Source organism: Schistocerca americana, chromosome 8 (assembly GCF_021461395.2).
Source record: "Schistocerca americana isolate TAMUIC-IGC-003095 chromosome 8, iqSchAmer2.1, whole genome shotgun sequence".
Lineage (NCBI taxonomy): Eukaryota > Metazoa > Arthropoda > Insecta > Orthoptera > Acrididae > Schistocerca > Schistocerca americana.
Window position 1 is genome coordinate 239954328 of NC_060126.1, and position 19909 is coordinate 239974236.

A 19909-nucleotide genomic window follows, 5' to 3' on the forward strand; every position below is an offset into this window, starting at 1 on the left:
TTACGTGGCACATTAATGATATACTCCAGAAGCACTCTCATTCCTGTATTTACGCTGGAAGCTATTCTTTCTTATGCTTCTAACATACTAACGCACTACTCGAAGCTATTTATTCTTAAGCTTATAACGTTACGCACTCCCAGACAATTGAATGAATGTGAAATAAATGTCTCCTGTAACATCCTGTAAGTAACCGAAAAGGGCAAGAACTTAATGGTAGGTAAGATGTTTTCATAAAAGTCACATTCCGCATATTTCGTGGATGAAAAAATTCGGCTTTTAACCTGAGGTTTGTTGTGAACTTGTGCAACATCGTCATGTGTTGTTATTCTGGAAGGAACTGTCACGTGTTCATTCAGGGTTGAGTAGTTGGAGGTCAGCGTTTATCTTTGTCTTGCAAAAATTGTAAATCAATTTCATGGGGCTCCAACACCCTCATCATCCTCTGCAATTCGAGGTTCCCCAGGAACTGGGGAAAGGAAGGGAAGGATTGCTCTATTCTTCCCCCAGGTAAGCACCTGACTATTTTATTTATTTCGGTATCTTTTGTAGGATTTTACATTTTTGATCTTTACGCCATGTTTCGACTTTTTTACATGCTTCTTACCTTCTATCCCTAAACGAAGATTGTGGTGATCCTTAATTCAGACAAGCTTTTTTCGGCCAGTTGCTTGTCAGTAAATTCGATGACTTGCTCACCATAGGCAGTCCACATACTTTGGCACCAAATTCACATCTTGTAAATTTATTTTTCATTTTTATTACATCCTGACTCACCAAGTCGTCGAGCAGGACGGTCTGTTATATCAGTTTGTTCACCCAACAGGCTGCAAGTGTGTTAGGGAGATTCTTGTTGACGTGCTCCACGTGTATAGTTAGAGTCTTTAGGATTCGACTGTGAGGGAATGTGTATAGAGTACGTACAGCATAAATGTTGATCAGAAACAGAGCATTGATATTGCCCAATAAAGAGATTGTGTGCGTTTTTGAGCTATTGGGTGTCTTCGATTCAAGTTGATTCAAATTCTCGTTTCATCAACTTTCGTAAATATTTAGCTTTTCCACTAGCGTTTAGTTTACGAAGGTTCCGTCCGCTAGACGATTGCGCACCATGCAGCCACACTCGTTTGATAGGGCTTAGCATTTATCTGCTCCGCTGTCCAATTTTCGTCAACTTGATGTGTTGTACTTACGGTTGGCAGCTTTCAGTGACGGAAAATAGTAACACATGTATCGACACTCACATTTAAAAAAAATATATTTACTGCAGATTTTTTTCATAGTACACTCAACAAAATTAACAGGGGTATTTTTCAGAGCAGCGTGCAGCTCTCAACATTTTTTCATTAAGTAGGAAAGTCTTTAAAAACACTGCAACTTTAGCCATAATTGAAGTAAGTGTACAATTAATTTTTATTAGCTCAACTTAGCATCTGTTTTGCTCATTCCCCAGTTAATGTTCATAATGGAGAAAAATCTCTTCTTGGATACATGTGAAGAAAATATACGCAAGATGAATTTAACTAATACTATAACACTGCACATTTGTGTTGCCCAAATTAATTCTGTAGTGCAGACCCATCTCTGTGGTCCTGTCATAGTGGCTGACTTTGGTTACAAATGTTGTTTCCCTTCCCCACAAAACAAATAACAAACCATAGCAATCTCTGAATACATATTGCCTGCACTAGGGAAATCAACGATGCAACGCGATTCGGTTAATTTCAAAATATTTTGAAACACATTTTTTTAAAAGTGATATGCAATCTACTAAGGAGAGAAAGTTACTGTCATCAAAATCAAACCATTTATTTAAATATTTCACACACACTTCATACATATATCTGCAATCTATCAGTTGTGTTTGTTTTTCATCTTGGATAAGTTCCTCCGGTTTATCTGCAGCTGTTGCACCTTATAACAAAGAAACAGATGATTTATCCTATATTCCAACTCCATTTTTATTTACTCCATCTTACGGTATGCTCCACCAACTGCCAGTTCATTTTATAAAAGTTGAGTACACCACTGGAAAATATGTCAGTTAATTGCAAAGAAAAATGAAGATAGAATTTCACTAAAATAAGTTGTTTTCCTGAACCAGACACATGTATCAAGTTCTTTGTAAAGAAGCTGGGGCAATCATTTACACTAGAAAAGGACGAAACATCTGCAGGATGATTTTTCAACCATCTTTCTACGACAAGCTTTAGGCCTAACAAACTTGTTGTACATTTCTGAACAAAGCATTGTATTCCACATCAACAAACTGAAAGAAATATTTCAACTGTGAAACCCTTTTAGCTGAATTTGAGAAACAGTTGAAAGACTTAATTGCCAACATTTCAATATCTATGGACATAGCATTCATACAAGATTTACAGCAGCGTTGGACTATATGTGCACAGCTGTTTGATTTCATTATAGCACGATTTTTCTATGTTAAGTGAACACATACTGAGTTTTTCTTCCCATTTGTGCCGCCCGCAGTAAAACTTGAAACCTGGGAGAAATTCGGCTGATGTTTTGGCATCCTTTTTAAGACCCATTCGGATACTGGTGATGCAGAATCACCAGAGCCCTCACAGAAATCTAGAATTCTGTGGGACACACCTGTTTGAACATCAAAGTAGCTTACACAAATAGGACAACACTTTTCATCACCTATGTTGGAAGTGTCAAGTGCCACACCAAAAAATTTGTAGTCCTTGAACTTTTGAGTTAAATTATTGATGCTATTTGGTCCAAAAACTCCAGTAATTAATGTATCACATTTTGTATTGCTACACGTGAGTTGCCGAACCCGGGAATAACTGAGACGATATTTTCACATTGCACTAGGTGCTAGCATAGCTAAGATGATGTATAACTGTGTCAAACGGGAATGTAAGCTCAGACGCAGTCATCTGAATCGAAAAACACCCACTATTAATAGCGTCTATCATTACCATGAAAATTAGAAACCCTGAAATTATCATGCACCTACTACATACCTTATCTGCTTCAACGAAGTCCTCCCTGTAGAGACCTTTCATCAGCCTGTGTGAACTGATGCTAAGCGTCTGCGTTTGTGGCTAACACTACTAAAATGTTGCATAACATCAAGCACGCCGCCTTGTGGAATGTAAAATCCTTCTCCAGGTCTTCAAACACGTGAAGTATACCTTGCTTTATTTGACTTTCTGAAACTGGCCGCAGTTCTGGAAATTCTTTTTACCAAACTGAGCGATACACTTGGAATCTTCTGTCCCAGTGTGTGCTGGTTTGAATATCTAATTGCTCCCGAAATAAACGAAACCATGTGCCTTCTTGCTTGATATGGAAACCCACAACGCAGTTCTGCTGCTCGTCACAAGCGTCTCAACTGCCATCAAATGCACGCCCCAGCAAGAAAAACATGGTCTGCATCGTAAAATTTGGTACTATAAGATAAAAAATACGTCATTATGCCTCTCAAAATCGGAACTTTGGGGTACGATTAAAGGTTTGCATTGTACCCGGAACAAGGCGGGAAATTTCCGCGTTGTTTCTGCCAAAACCGGACGTCTGCCAGTCCTAGTTGTACTGTTCATGTGATTCTTTAAATATGTTGTATTTGTGTTATACACCTCATGAGAACCAATCCGGATGAGGGCATGTCAAGAGAGACGCGCTATTTAAAGGAAGACGCCTTAAGTAATCTATAACTGGGGAAATAAATTATGGAATTACTCTTCGTGGCCGGCCGGAGTGGCCGTGCGGTTCTGGGCGCTACAGTCTGGAGCCGAGCGACCGCTCCGGTCGCAGGTTCGAATCCTGCCTCGGGCATGGATGTGTGTGATGTCCTTAGGTTAGTTAGGTTTAATTAGTTCTAAGTTCTAGGCGACTGATGACCTCAGAAGTTAAGTCGCATAGTGCTCAGAGCCATTTGAGCCATACTCTTCCTGTGTACTAACTATATTTTACTGAAAATATAAACGACAGCTCGCAATTTTTTACACTATAATGGTTTCAAAATTGTAGTTCGAATATACTACACGATCTACATTACGAGTTCATTGATTAATATCGTAACCCAAATGCAACCTTAAAGGTAGTCATCACCCTGTATCCCCCTAAGAAAGTGTGCTAAAGTGCAGTACAAGAGCCGTTACTTTATGCAACATATCCGTAATCATGGAAATGCACAATTGCCCAAGAATTCTATGATACGGTAAATGTATTCGATAGCCTTTTCCAGATGATTCATTCTCAAGTAAAGACCAGCCGGCTGCTCCAGAAGCTCTTCCTATGTAACGCAGCATTTTATCATCTTCAATTGAACTATAAATTGTGTGCAGTGTCTTGATCCCTGCGCAGATCGAGGATTAATATATTGAAGACATACGGTGAATTTAGATAACCTTACATAAACTACAAAGTGTGTAACGTATTAGATCTAAACATTGCTGTCTCTGTTTAAATTTTTGTTTGTTATCTAATATTCTCTTGAATTTTATAGATAGTTCATAAAATGGCCATATAGACAGTCATTTGTACGTAGATGACACTTATATGAAGGCAATGAATGGGAAAATAAAAAAGAAGCTCTTTCTGCAGTAAATTGTTGCGCGAATTTTCTTGTCACCGCTGATGGTTTTTACCGATCTTCTTATCCTTAACGTGTATGTCTCTCCCATGGCACCCTATGTTCGTAAGCACTATGGCATTCTACGTCCGTTTCGCACTTGGAGTCAATTTCATCCTTGTCTCTGCAAAACTTCCCATTCTCTTAGTTTTCACTTGTCAACGACCTTCAGTATATTCGATTGTATTTTTTTTTTTTCTTGGTACTGAGCTTCATTTCGCCCGCTTTTTCTCTCTTTCCTCTCTTCCGCCCCCCACCAACACATTTTTCCTTCTCTCTCTCTGTCTAAACGTTCTGTGTTATACGACACAATTTATAGCATCTAGTAGTTCTATTAGAGAAACGCAGAAAGCCATGTCTTGTTCTTCGCGTAGATCGAGGATGAATATATTGATGACATATAGCAAATTTAGATAACCTTACGTAAGCTAGAAAGTGCGTAACGTATTCGCCGAGTCTAAGATTCCATCAAGGTGTTCTTGTTGCAGTACGCAGGCAGAAAGCAGGACGCAGCAGTCACAGAAATATCTACTTTCAAATGGTGGAGGAAGTCAGAGGTATTCTTTCATCATTATTTACCTTAATAATGCAGTCTAATCATGTATTTTAACACTGAGTCTCTTCAATTTTTATCAAAATGATTCATTGTCCTGCACAATGACCTGTAGCTTCTACAAGGATATACTGTTTTCTTCATATTATTATAAGAAAGACTAGTTCACTCCCAAACGCATTTAGAAAACACCATCACAATTGAAATGTTGTTCATTCCTAAACTGCCGTCTTTCTGTTTTCTTTTGATCATTTGACTTTGAATGAACTGCATCTGTGAAACACGTGCGCTAGTAGAAATATTTTTGTGTAAACTGGTCCCAGCAATTAGGTAATGAATGAACATGTTCTGATAATTCGAGTGGAAAGCTTTTAAACCACGAGTACAGCTGCACAACGTTAATGCAAGAGGAGAAAAAAACGATGCTTTGCTCATCCAGACACGGTAACTATAGTTTTTTCCTGCTTTACTTAACCTTCTCGGAGAAGGGTGCTTGGTGCGTTGCGAATTAGCTCTGTCCTTTTTATGGACTGCCGCAGCGAGGAGAGAAAAGCGGTATAAGTAAGCTCTGCAGTCCTGACAACCTTTCGAATGACAACGTTGCTCGTTTTTAATTTAAAACAAAATCACGAAGATAACGAATGCATAAATATTTAATGTAATCGAAATTTTTTTTCCTTGCAGGATACCTAAACACAGTAGTACTCAACCGCTGACAAGGAAGGACATAGGATACTGCTTAACAACAGATTTTTGGTTCGCAAAGATTGCCAAATGCTGCAGCACGTACAATATTTCCTTGAATACTGAAAACTTTTGCCATATACGAGTATGACCAAGGGAACCCAGAGTCAAAGTGTACAAACCGTGTTTCGTATGCACTTTATATTCGCATATGTACTCCCTGGTTCTGGAAGAAGAACGGATTGAGCTGGTAGCGTTTGTTTAGCCAGCAGCTGCCAACCATAGCTATCAAACAATACTGTGAACAGGGCGCTCTATACAGCCATGTCACAATACTTTGCATCATGTCAATGAAACATTATTTGTGCCAATAAGCATCATTATTCGAACGTCTTTATTGAACAAGTCACTTTATAGGCCGATTTCAGTTTCAGTTTTTATCAGTTGAAACATTTATACGTTGATTTCTTCGGGAACAGATGACAGAATTTAGGACTCTTAGAAACCAAATAACCGTTTTCATGCACCATTATTAAGACCTAACAAGAAGAGGTCCTCAGCAGTGCGATCGAATTTTTGAAACTATCTATACGGTGATGTATGGTACGATCCGTTGTGTCACACACTGCAGCCATTCACCTGTTTGCGGGTAACTTACAAAAAAAAATTTGTGATTTTGTCTGATGCTCAGTAGCGATAAAAAAAGTTCCGTTCCATAGTCGGGTTGCATGGGATGACGGATAGGATATCCGCGTCACAAATAGGAGTTTGTGGGTTCGAACCTCGTCGGGTGCAGGAAGGTATTTTTAAATTTTTAAACCTTAATGAAAATGTCTTTGATCAGCATTTTTATTCAATTAACTGATGTAAGTGTAATTTTTTAATTCCATTCCTTCGTCACATAATTTTAATCGTGATATGAACTTCTCCATTCGCTCTAATTTTTCTTCCTATCATTTTTTTATGCATTTGAAAGCTTTGTTCATGTATTTTTAACTAATGTTATGTATTAATTTCAATTTAATTTCTTTTGTTTTATCGCCCCATTTTTCGTTCACGTTATTGCGTTCATTACATCTGTTTCTAATTTTTTTTGAATTTCGTTTTACTTATAGACCCCTCTATCATTTAAATTTTCATCTGCGTTATTCTGCCCATAATGCACCACATATTTAGATTATGTTTTAACTGTCTGTATGAAGACAACCGTGCGAAAAAAGTTGCACATCTGGTAATAGAAATACATTTTTCACACCATTGCACAGATTCAAATAGATTACTTCGGGCTTTTCTTTCTAACTGATGGAGAGGAATTTTCAAATAATTGAATATTATAGTAGATAAATATAATTACATTCATATTCGCCCGCATCTCGTGGTCGTGCGGTAGCGTTCTCGCTTCCCACGCCCGGGTTCCCGGGTTCGATTCCCGGCGGGGTCAGGGATTTTCTCTGCCTCGTGATGGCTGGGTGTTGTGTGATGTCCTTAGGTTAGTTAGGTTTAAGTAGTTTTAAGTTCTAGGGGACTGATGACCTAAGATGTTAAGTCCCATAGTGCTCAGAGCCATTTGACCATTCATATTCACAAAAATTACGTTTGGGAAAACAAGATATAAAGAGAAAATGAAACAAATGAAAAAGCTCGTACGGCGATTAAAATGATGTAACAAAGGAATAAAAATAAAAAAATCACGTTTAAACTAATTAATTGCATCAAAAAAAGATCGGAGTAATTTCTATAAAAGTTTAACAATAAAAAAATGTGGATCTGACGAGATTCGAACCTACAAGGGCACCCCTACCCTCACCCTGCATGTGACTCTGTTAATCCATACAGCACACTACGCACCCACGCTAAGTAACGCGACTTTTTTAACTCTATTATGACACAAAATTCTGAATTTTTTTCGTCAGTTACTCGCAAACGAGGACCCACCAGGGTGAATGACTTCCGTGTGTGATATCTGGGATCTTAACCTGTCTCACCGTATAGATAGTTTCAGAAGTCGATCGCATTGCTGGGGACCTCTGTTTAAGAATCAAACGAAAAAGTTCGTCTACATCTAAAGCTAAAACCGGTTAATTGGTTACTATAATCCTCAAGTTTGATTCTATCAGTCATTTCGTAAGAAAAAAAATCTGTTGAAACTTCCTGGCAGATTAAAACTGTCTGCCGGTTCGAGACTCGAACTCGGGACCTTTGCCTTTCGCCGGCAAGTGCTCTACCGTGGTAGAGTTTTAATCTGCCAGGAAGTTTCATATCAGCGCACACTCCGCTGCAGAGTGAAAATCTCATTCAATAAATTTCTGAACTACGCTGTCTCCGTTTTAAAATGCTGATTCTGTATAAAATACAAACGGTTATTAGGTTCGTGAGACACTCATCCGTTACGAAGCGTGAAACACAGTTTGGTAACTGTACTGAATTAGTGTCAGTGGTGTCATAATAACCTCTCTCTTGATCATGTGACTTCCATTTGAGGCCTTTTTTTTTTTTTTTTTTTTTTTTACATTCGTTATATTCGTATGGCACTCACTCAATATTAAACGTGAAATACACGTATGGTACTTAAGGGAGAAGGAGCCTGTACCCCAAGCAGTAATACTCTGTGTAATTCGTGTACAATGGTATCATCCCCCCCCTAGAAACACCCATCTAAAATCATAAAAACTAGAATATAAATCGTTAAGAAAGGTATAAAATATCACGGAACACTCTTATCGTAGTAGACAATATTCCATTTATACAGCTCTTCTTGATTATTGGTCTCCACAGTTTTGAACTGCCGAACTTCGGAATCCTTGGCCAATAGTGTTTTATATACGGCCATTGCCCACCTTAGCAATGTGATTGAATGTGGTTTTGTGTTGTCAGTTTCTTTACCTCGAAATGTGTGTCGAAGCAGTTCCTCAGCCGGTGCGGGCGCTACCTGCAACTCCTCACAGAAGGAGGATGACGGTATATGATGAAGTCATTCCTACTTTTCGGAGGCGTTCTGTAGCAATTACAAATCACAGGCACAGCGGCAGAGCTGTGCGAGGAAGCCAGAGCTTGTTAACAGGTCCTCTCGTCCCAGCATACACCTCCGCAAACCACACACCCTTTTATTACTGATAAAAAATAGTATACAAATAGTAGTTTCGCTGCGGATAAATAGATGAGAGAGAGAGAGGGAGAGAGAAAGAGAGAGGGAGGGCATTTTTGGTGTGGTGGTGCATTGCTTTCGAAATTAAATAAAAAAGTCAACGCTACCTGTGAATGCGTAAGTTGCCTAATTTTCGAAAATAATAGAAGAGCTGCATATAAAGATATAATCAGTAGTGCCTACAGTTACTATATGAATCAAGTGCAAACGTCAGTCGCATTATGAAGAAACGTTGGCAGCGCTAACAGCGTCATGATGAAAAGACGTGGACAATGCGTATCTTTCTTAAAATGAATCTTACGTATGACACAACACTCCGCGATTTTTATTTGTGAACTAAAAACAGATATGTAGTAACCTTATCCCATTTCGTGTTTTTTACTTTCTTATGTTTCTTTTGTACGTGTGTGATCGGAATGCTTGGTTTAAAATGTTTGTTTTTGTTGATGTGGCCAAATCGTAAAAGATGAATAAAGATTAAAATACGTTATTGGTCCACAGTGTCTGCAGAACAGGTACTTCCTTTATCCTTTTCGTGAGGAATATGGACCATGGAATTAAGAAAATTATTGAATAAATTAAGTACAGAAGCTAATCTCAAAATGAAGAAGACAGTTAGGTAACTCTTTTTATTATCTGCTTATAGATGTGTTAACTTTAGCTGAAGGAAATCTTGGTAGGTACGGCATATTCCTGTTCTAATGGGAACATTTTCCGAAAGTAAAGTATGCCGGAAACTAGAGAGTGTGTGTCGTATTAACATCACGGTAAGTACTGTCCAAAGAAATTGGAATGAGAAACATCGTGGAGATGTGTACGTCGAACTGCAACTGCATTTTGTCCTCCAAACGTTCTTAATTCAGTGCCAAACGCTACAAATGAGCTATTTGCGTGCTACCCTGCTCTGAAGCAGTTTGTACTATATATGTTTTCTTTACAATACTCATAACCTCTCTAGTGCTCCGAAGTTTCACTACATGCTAAAAGCTGAGCGTACATATCACTACTGCCGTACTAAGGTTGAATACGATACGAAAATCAATTCCATTAAGTTGCTATATCGGAGGGGGAAATTCTCTTCTTGAGGAGAGACAAAAATCTCCCAACAAAGTAATCATTAATCTCATTGAAACCATATCATATGTACTCAAACCAGTCTTCTCCGTTCTTGGGGATGAAGCCGGCCTGTGTGGTCGTGCGGTTAAAGGCGCTTCAGTCTGGAACCGCGTGACCGCTACGGTCGCAGGTTCGAATCCTGCCTCGGGCATGGATGTGTGTGATGTCCTTAGGTTAGTTAGGTTTAATTAGTTCTAAGTTCTAGGCGACTGATGACCTCAGCAGTTGAGTCGCATAGTGCTCAGAGCCATTTTCTTGGGGATGAGAATTTTGGGTGTTTCAAATGCGTATGAGATATACACAGGCGTAAAACAGTCATATGGAGTTTGTATCACATAAAGAGTAATTAGCGGGAATATGCGTTAATACACTTCTGCTCATTAAAACTGCTACACCACGAAGATGACGTGCTACAGACGCGAAATTTAACCGGCAGGAAGAAGATGCTGTTATACGCAAATGATTAGCTTTTCAGAGCATTCACACAAGGTTGGCGCCGGTGGCGACACCTACAGCGTGCTGACATAAGGAAAGTTTCCAAGCCATTTCTAATGCACAAACAGCAGATGACCGGCGTTGCCTAGTGAAACGTTGTTGTGATGCCTCGTGTAAGGAGAAATGCGTACCATCACGTTTGCGACTTTGATAAAGGTCAGATTGCAGCCTATCGCGATTGCAGTTTATCGTATCGCGACATTGCTGCTCGCGTTGGTCGAGATCCAATGACTGTTAGCAGAATATAGAATCGGTGGGTGCAGGAGGGTAATACGGAACGCCGTGCTGGATCCCAACGGCCTCGTATCACTAGCAGTCGAGATGGCAGGCATCTTATCCGCATGGCTGTAACGGATCGTGCAGCCACGTTTCGATCTCCGAGTCAACAGATGGGGACGTTTGCGAGACAACAATCATCTGCACGAACAGTTCGATGACGTTTGCAGCAGCATGGACTATCAGCACGGAGACAATGGCTGCGGTTACACTTGACGCTGCATCACGGACAGGAGCGCCTGCGATGGTGTACTCAACCACGAACCTGGGTGCACGAATGGCAAAACGTTATTTTTTCGGATGAATCCAGGTTCTGTTTAAAGCATAATGATGGTTGCATCCGTGTTTGGCGACATCGCGATGAACGCACATTGGAAGCGTGTATTCGTCATCGCCATACTGGCGTATCACCCGGCGCGATGGTATGGGTTGCCATTGGTTACACGTCTCGGTCACCTCTCGTTCACATTGACAGCACTTTGAACAGTGGACGTTTCATTTCAGATATGTTACGACTCGTGCCTCTACCCTTCATTCGATCACTGCGAAACCCTACATTTCAGCAGGATAATGCACGACCGCATGTTGCAGGTCCTGTACGGTCCTTTCTGGATACAGAAAATGTTCGACTGCTGCCCTGGCCAGCACATTCTCCAGATCTCTCACCAATTGAAAACGTCTGGTCAATGGTGGCCGAGCAACTGGCTCGTCACAATACGCCAGTCACTACTCTTGATGAACTGTGGTATCGTGTTGAAGCTGCATGGGCTCTGTTTGACACAATGCCCAGGGGTATCAAGGGCGTTATTACGTCCAGAGGTGGGTGTTATGGTTACTGATTTCTCAGGATCTATGCACCCAAATTGCGTGAAAATGTAATCACATGTCAGTTCCAGTATAATATATGTGTCCAATGAATTCCCGTTTATCATCTGCGTTTCTTCTTGGTGTAGCAATTTCAATGACCAGTAGTGTATACTGCGCTGCAATATACAGCCTAAGTCCGAACCCTACCAATAAGATTTTGAAGTTTGAGGGACTGATCCGTGAACTTTCTTTATAACGTTATATGCATAATATATAAATTACCGTAACCATTAAATCTTTAAATCTAATTTATAACTGTTGTTCTTCGGGCACTGCAAGAGTATCATAGTCAGAATCTGAATTAAATTTAATTTACATGACAGAGATTATCGAATATGTACTCAAAACTGTACTACCTGTTGATGGAGATTTCTTTCAGAGATGCATCATAAAATTTAAAAAACAAGCTGAATTACTTTCAGTATTTGTCTGGATCTAATGCGTTGTCATTATGATTTGCTGAACGTTTTGAAGTAAGAAACCCTTCATCTGCTGTAGACAGTTACAGACTATTCGTTTTGTTGCCCCTGCTAGCTTGCTGAATGCATTACACTGAGAATACCTGAACATCAGTGCAAAGCTGTGTGATACGGAATGCGTATCGTGTATGTAAACAAAAAATTTCCTGTTATTGCTGTTGACAACGTAATTTAATGCCATTTTGTCTCTTAAATTCTACTGAGGGCAGGTACTGGGTAAGGTAACGAATACTTAGAACACAAATAATAATGTCAACAACGATGTCGGCGAACGATACGGTGCATAGAAATACAGAGCTATACCTTTACAGAAGCTGTTCGACTTTCGACAGCCATGATTACGACAGATTACACAACCCGAAAGTATTACTATGTAACGAACTATGGGAGTTCAAGGGCACTTACTCCAGTACACTCAGTAAGGAACGATGATCAGAATCTGAAAATTTTTAGTGGGCTGTGGACACTATTTTCATTCTGTATCTGCATTCTGTATCTGTATAAAAATGATAGCGTACTGTATCGTTAGACAACAAGTAGCATCTGATGTGTTAGTTTTTTTAAATTTAATTTGTAGAACATTCTCACATGTGAAGTTCAGATTCAGTGTATTTTGCAATCTAGAGTATAACGAATTTAGAGAATTAAACTACGAGATACATTACGGCCAGCGTTTATTGTAGCATCGTTCACAGCTATTTATTAAACATCCCGAGGTCCTCTCTCGCAGGTTAGAATCCTGCCTCGTGCATGGATGTGTGTGATGTCCTTAGGTTAGTGAGGTTTAAGTACTTCTAAGTTTTAGGGCACTGATGGCCTCAGATGTTAAGTCCCATAGTGCTCAGAGCCATTTGAACCATTTTTATTTGACGCCACTTCGGCGACTTGCGTGTAGATGGGGATGAAATGATGATGATACGGACAACACAACACCCAGTCCCTGAGCGGAGGAAATCCCCGTCCCAGCTGGGAATCGAACCCGCGTCGTTAAGCATGACATTCCGTTGCGCTCACCACTGAGCTACGAGGGACGGACAACTAGGCGATGCAGAAGGAGTAGAGGGGAAAAGTAGTAGGGATAGGCAAAGACTTGCAAAGTAAATTATACATGAAAAAAAAATTAGCTCAAGAAAGGTAATGATGAGAAAAGCATCAAATCAGTTGAAAGGTTGAGGACTAGGGAGAAAAGGTATTTTTCTAATAAATATGAATCTGCAAACTGCCTTCATCACGGCTGGATTCTTGCTGTCGTACAGTTACATAGCTCCTGACAGATACTCAGTGATACTTGAATATTGTGATTGATCCCAATGGCTTGTTGCTGATCGTATATTCAAATTATATGAGAAATATAGTACAAACGTATATGCATGTTTATATGTAGTTTAATTTGTAGTCCATATAGGACACACACATAAAGGCACAATTAAAGCATACACCCTCATTCAAATTGGCATCCTAAAGCCGAGTATCGCATTACGATCCAGAAACGCTATCCAAATGCGACGGAGGATGGCCATTCAATTGTTCTGATTACTGCAGGCGAGACAGGGATGTATTCAAAATAAATGTGTACACTAATTTTATAAAAAGACTGTATTTTAATTTTTTGTGTTTACAGCTTTGTACGACTCATAAAAATGCGAGATACGTATATACGGACAATTTATTCATACACCTGTAGAGTCAATGAAATCTTAACTTAAAAACAAGCGACATCCGTCTCATTAATTGTTGAAACAAAGTTTCTACATGTTAAAATACTTGCTTATAAAGTATTTTCTCATTGTACAAAAATAATTATTGGCATGTGTAGAATATAATTTAAGGATTAGAAAATGTTTTTTAAATACAATAGGCACTCTCTGACGGTGTTACGTGAGGATGGACCTGGGCATGTGATCTTCATAATGTAGTGCGGTGGAGCGGAGCATGTGTAGCGAGAGGCAAAGGTAGCTGCGAAGTAGGGAAGCTTTCGAGGCGCCGAAGCCCACAACGGAGCGTTTTCACGTATGCATATAAATAGTGATTAGCAGTGAGCATTTCCTGCAGCATGGCCGCCGTCGAGCGAAGTGAGCACGGCGCGAGGTTCTCCTTACTCAGACGCCCAGAGCCATCCGGCCAACACTGCCCCTGCGACAGGGACAGCAGTAGCCGAGTCCTCCGTCGCCGCGACTGATCCAGAAAGCTCTCTGATGTGGGATCTTTGCAGGTGATGTGTTAGTCTAGAAAGGATGCGAGGGGTGGATGAGGGGTGGAACGAAAAATGTAGGTACGAGAGCAAATAGATCAGTAGCGACAGGAGTAGAGACCGAGAATCTAGCCCGCCTGTCGACAATTGCCGCTTCCGTTTCGCCGAGTATGCTCACTCAGTGCCTCCTTCCAAGAGGACTTCTTTTTATCTAGACAGCAGTGAGGTTTTACTTCATATTGTATTCAAGTACTGGCTCTAATTTTTATAGGCGTTGCTTTCCTTGTAATCATAATTGTTTCTACCTTCTCTGCATACCTCGATGTTAACATAACATCTCAAAAATGTTTCTGTAATTTATATGTTGAATGTGCTGAAAAAGTTCTAGCAGACAGGAAATCGGGGTCTAGATTAGTTTTGGACAGACCACGCAAGGTAGAGGAAGTCACTGGAACAAATATGTGAAGAACATTTTGTAAAACGAAGTTAAAATCTTCTGGGTTATTAGGCCGCGTCATGTTTCTTCTAAAATGTTCGACATTTCGACCCCTCTGCTGGGATCTTCCTCAGGATCTTTTGGTGTCCACTACTGCTAGAACACTGTAACCCAGATGATTTTAACTTCAGTGATAACGGCCACGAAAGCCTGCAGACATTTTGTAAAATGTTGGCACCCTCTGGTAAGGTCGGGACGTGATCAACAAAGGAAACTGGCGCCTAGATACGAGTTCGAGAACTATCGCAAAGTGTATAACACCCTTGTTACGTATGTGTGGAATAGATGTACAACAGTTTTTACGTAGTTTCGTGTCCCAGTTCATGCTGTCTGGTAGGCCACTTGAGCTGGAGGCACGGTAGCGTTTCGAAGGCAACGGAAGTGGCCATCTTCAGGACAGGCGAGGGCGATTCTGTACGGGCTGTCAGTCTCAGAGCGCCGGTGCCGTGGCAGGGAGCACTCGATGCCTGCGCTTCATGACTCGCCGGTGCGGCGCCCTGACGACAGAGGTGAGCGGGATGTTGGCGAGGTCCAGCACGCGCCCGAAGCTGGACGAGGGGTCGAAGCGCGCCAGCGTGGGCGGCGGCAACTGCTCCCCACTGCCCGAGCCGCACTGCGAGCAGGGGTAGGGCGCCAGCACCGCCGAGGGGAACATGGGCTGCAGCGTCTGGCTGGGATCGCTGCCGTTGCCCGGGCAGTACGGGTAGAAGATGACTGGGATGAAGCCGATGAAGGCGTAGGGCGGCAGGCCGCCCTGCTGCTGCGGGGGCGGGCTGTAGGTCGGCGGAGGCCTGTAGGGGGGAGGCGTGGGCGGCAGGCTCACGTTGCCAGACGTACCGTTGGCACTGGGCTCGACCAGGTAGCACGGGCACAGGCCCGGGACTGGTACGATGGGCAGCGGGTAGGGCACCAGCTGCACTGGGGGCGCTCCGCCTCCTGCGACACACACAGGTACATGCAGTCATAACCAAATGTAGCACACCATGTCACTAGTTACATCTGATACACTACTGGCCATTAAAATTGCTACACCACGAAGAAGTGCTACAGACGCGAAATTTAACCAACAGGAAGAAGAAGCTGTGATATGCAAATGATTTGATTTTCAGAGCATTCACAGAAGGTTGGCGCCGGTGTCGACACCTACAACGTGTTGACATGAGGAAAGTTTCCAACCGATTTCTCATACACAAACACCAGTTGATCGGCGTGCGTGGTGAAACGTTGTTGTGGTAAGAGGGAGAAATGAGTACCCTCACGTTTCCGACTTTGATAGAGGTCACATTGTAGCCTAGCGCGGTTTATCGTATCGCGACATTGCTGCTCGCGTTGGTCGAGATCCAACGACAGTTAGCAGAATATGGAATCGGTGGGCTCAGGAGGGTAATACGGAACGCCGTGCTGGATGCCAACGGCCTCGTATCACTAGCAGTCGAGATGACAGGCATCTTATTCGCATGGCTATAACGGATCGTGCAGCCACGTCTCGATCCCTGAGTCAACAGATGGGGACGTTTGCAAGACAACAACCATCTGCACGAACAGTTCAACGACGTTTGCAGCAGCATGGACTATCAGCTCGGAGACCGTGGCTGCGGTTACCCTTGACGGTGCATCACAGACAGGAGCGCCTGCGATGGTGTACTCAACGACGAACCCGGGTGCACGAATGGCAAAACGTCATTTTTTCGGATGAATCCAGGTTCTGTTTACAGCATCAAGATGGTCGCATCCGTGTTTGGCGACATCGCGGTGAACGCACATTGGAAGCGTGTATTCGTCATCGCCATACTGGCGTATCACCCGGCCTGATGGTATGGGGGTGCCATTGGTTACACGTCTCGGTCACCTCTTGTTCGCATTGACGGCACTTTGAACAGTGGATGTTACCTTCAGAGTGTTACGACCCGTGGCTCTAACCCTCATTCGATCCGTGCGAAACCCTACATTTCGGCAGGATAATGCACGATCGCATGTTGCAGGTCCTGTACGGGCCTTTCTGGATACAGAAAATGTTCGACTGCTGCCCTGGCTAGCACATTCTCCAGATCTCTGACCAATTGAAAACGTGTGGTCAATGGTGGCCGAGCAACAGGCTCGTCACAATGCGCCAGTCACTACCCTTGATGAACTGTGGTATCGTGTTGAAGCTGCATGGGCAGCTGTATCTGTACACGCCATCCAAGCTCTATTTGACTCGATGCCTAGGCGTATCAAGGCGGTTATTACGCCAGAGGTGGTTGTTCTGGGAACTGATTTCTCAGGACCTATGCACCCAAATTGCGTGAAAATGTAATCACATGTCAGTTCTAGTAAATTATATTTGTTCAATGAATACCCGTTTATCATGTGAATTTCGTCTTGGTGTAGCAATTTTAATGGCCAGTAGTGTAATATCAGAGAAGGAGGAAGCGAACAAATGTAGTTGTCTTAAAATTAAAAGAAAGCGTAATTGTCTAGATCTCGTAAGGAAAGACCGAATCATTGGACCACTGGATGAGGTGGACCAGTGGCGTATTTCACCTGCTACCGGTGAGGAAACTCTTTCGTCAACATTTTTGGTGCAAAGTGTTGCTGTTATTTCTGGAGAAAAATAACTTTCTCTGTTCTGGTAACTCGAAAAGTTTTGTCGTGTAGTTACATAATTTTAGTAGTAAAGCCTGGTTTGCACAATATTGATGAAACTTCCTGGCACATTAAAACTGTGTGCCGGACCGAGCCTCGAACTCGGGACCTTTGACTTTCGCGGATCAAGTGCTCTACCATCTGAGCTACCCAAGCACGACTCACGTCTCGTCCTCACAGCTTTACTTCTGCCAGTACCTCGTCTCCTACCTTCCAAACTTTACAAGCTCCAACATGAGAGAGTTCCAGTTCACTAAAGGGGGGGGGGGGGGGGGGGTAGGACGTCAAACGGGCCGACTTGGAGCAGGAGAGGCACCACAGGACATTTCAATTTCCACTGTCTATAATTTTACAAATACATTTATAAAACTTTGTCAGCATGACCAGGAAGGGTTCAGAATTCACACTCTTAGCAGTGGAAGTTGTAAAACATAACGAAATAATTTTTTTTTACATGTGAAATTTCATCATTTTTTCACTTACTAATGGCAGCATTTGTTGCTATAGGTACACTTTTCTTCATAAGTAAGAGAGAGTCTTCGATGAATTTTGGACAGCACACAAACCATATAGAACTCTAGAATTTTCCAAATCTATTAAAAAGTGTGGTAAAAATTGAGGTAATTAACTACAAAATTTGTGTTTCTTCAAAACATGAAGTTAAAAATACAACAGCTCATTCCTTTTTTTCATAAATTAAATAAATTCTAGAGCTTGTATGCTGTGCAAAATTCATCGAAGAATCTCTCTAACTTACGAAGACGTCCTACCCCCGTTAACAAGACTTGCTAGTGAACACATACATCAGACGTTTGCTCAGTAATGAATAGAGGTCGTGATTCGTGGCCATCTCGTTCTCTTGAACTGTTTCCACTCGATTACTATTTTTACGACCGTGTGAAATGTCTCATGTGCTGTAGGGCCTCGCTGCCTGTGGTAGTGTTGGAACAATAAAGGGGGCGTTCGAAAGGAAGGACGTTTAGGGTTACACATCCCTTTGAAGATGAGGTCGTTAGAGAGAGAAAATAATTCTGATTTGGGAAGGCTAAGGAAGGGAATCAGCCGTGCCCCTTGTAAAGGATGCAAGGCAGCATCTGACGTTTATGACTTAGGGAAACTACGTAAACCTGGATGGCCGGTCGGGCATCAGAAACGCCGCGCGTCCAGTACCTTATCACTTTCTTCTTACTGCTGTGACCGAAGCATGTCGTGCCCTTCATGGAAACCTACCTTCATTCGAGTCAGTTAGCTACCACACAGATAGAAAATTTTCATCATCATAGCAGGATCAAACCACCTGTTTACGTAAAATAGTCATTATTACAATCACTAGTGCTATAGAAATAGTTATATATATTTAAAATAGTCCAGCATGACTAATATGTCAATTGACAATTGGCTTGGGTCAGTAGTCGATTACCAAGACTATTTCTACAAGAGCTAATTAGGTGAGCTGCAACATGTACGTGGTTGTTTAGCTAGATCCAAGGAAGGAGAATGCAAACTGGGTTATCTTGGGTCTACACCCTGAGAAATCTCGGAAAGTATCAGAGGAACAGCATCGCGAGCAAAACAAATGGATTTTGTTGTTCTTAAAACATTTATATAAAGAAGTACGCTTCTCCAGCCTTGGTACATGATACTGAATATCACAGACACTGAGTTCTTGAAAGCTTTTTCTCTCTTGAACGTACAAAGGATAAAATCTGGTAAATGTGGTCGCATTACACTACCTTGAGTTAGATGTACTAAGAGATGGCCGCATCAGCAGCGATGTGCTATCTACGATCAAACCAGCATGTGTTCTAATGTAACTTGGCTATTGTGTGATACACAAGTGTTAAATCTTCTTTCAGTATAAGTGGGTAAGAGATTGAGCGTCATGTTGCACAGAAAAATGTTCACTGAAAGTCACGTCGATCTTACATGGCAAGATAGGCATTTTCGCATTAGATCAAGTCACCAGCCATAATTGCCGACAGAAACTGGATATATCTTCGCCGCTACTATGAACATGTTTTGAAAACAGCCAATCTAATCGTCGCTAAGTCTTACAACCCGAAAACTGATTGAATGCGACGACATGAACTACCTATGCAGAGATGGTAGAAAACCAATAAGGATATGGGAGGCGCAGCAGATCGGGGAAAAGTAGAGTTTCGATATAAAAATAGAGAAACTTCTAAAGCGTAAATTGATGAGGGAGAATATAACCATGAGACCATGAGTAAACAAACTATAATGAAAGTGTAATCAGCCTTTTCTTACTTCTAATATAATGACATGCAGCTGGTACTGCCACAACAGAGCAGCGAAGAGAAAATGAACCAGACAGCCCTGAGGAGGAAAGTGTTGGACAATGAATCCTCTATGTTT

At 41.6% G+C, this 19909-nt stretch overlaps 1 protein-coding gene across 1 annotated transcript in view; it reads right to left on the reverse strand.

Annotated features, from left to right (window-relative positions):
* Nucleotides 1-13802: 13802 nt before the first annotated feature.
* The window catches only part of LOC124544658 (collagen alpha-2(IV) chain-like), a 171512-nt gene continuing 165405 nt past the window's right edge, over nucleotides 13803-19909 (reverse strand). Inside the window, exon 13 of the mRNA XM_047123275.1 lies at nucleotides 13803-15844. Within this exon, the coding sequence (XP_046979231.1) occupies nucleotides 15339-15844 (506 nt within the window). The 3' untranslated portion in view covers nucleotides 13803-15338. The remainder of the gene's footprint in view (nucleotides 15845-19909) is intronic.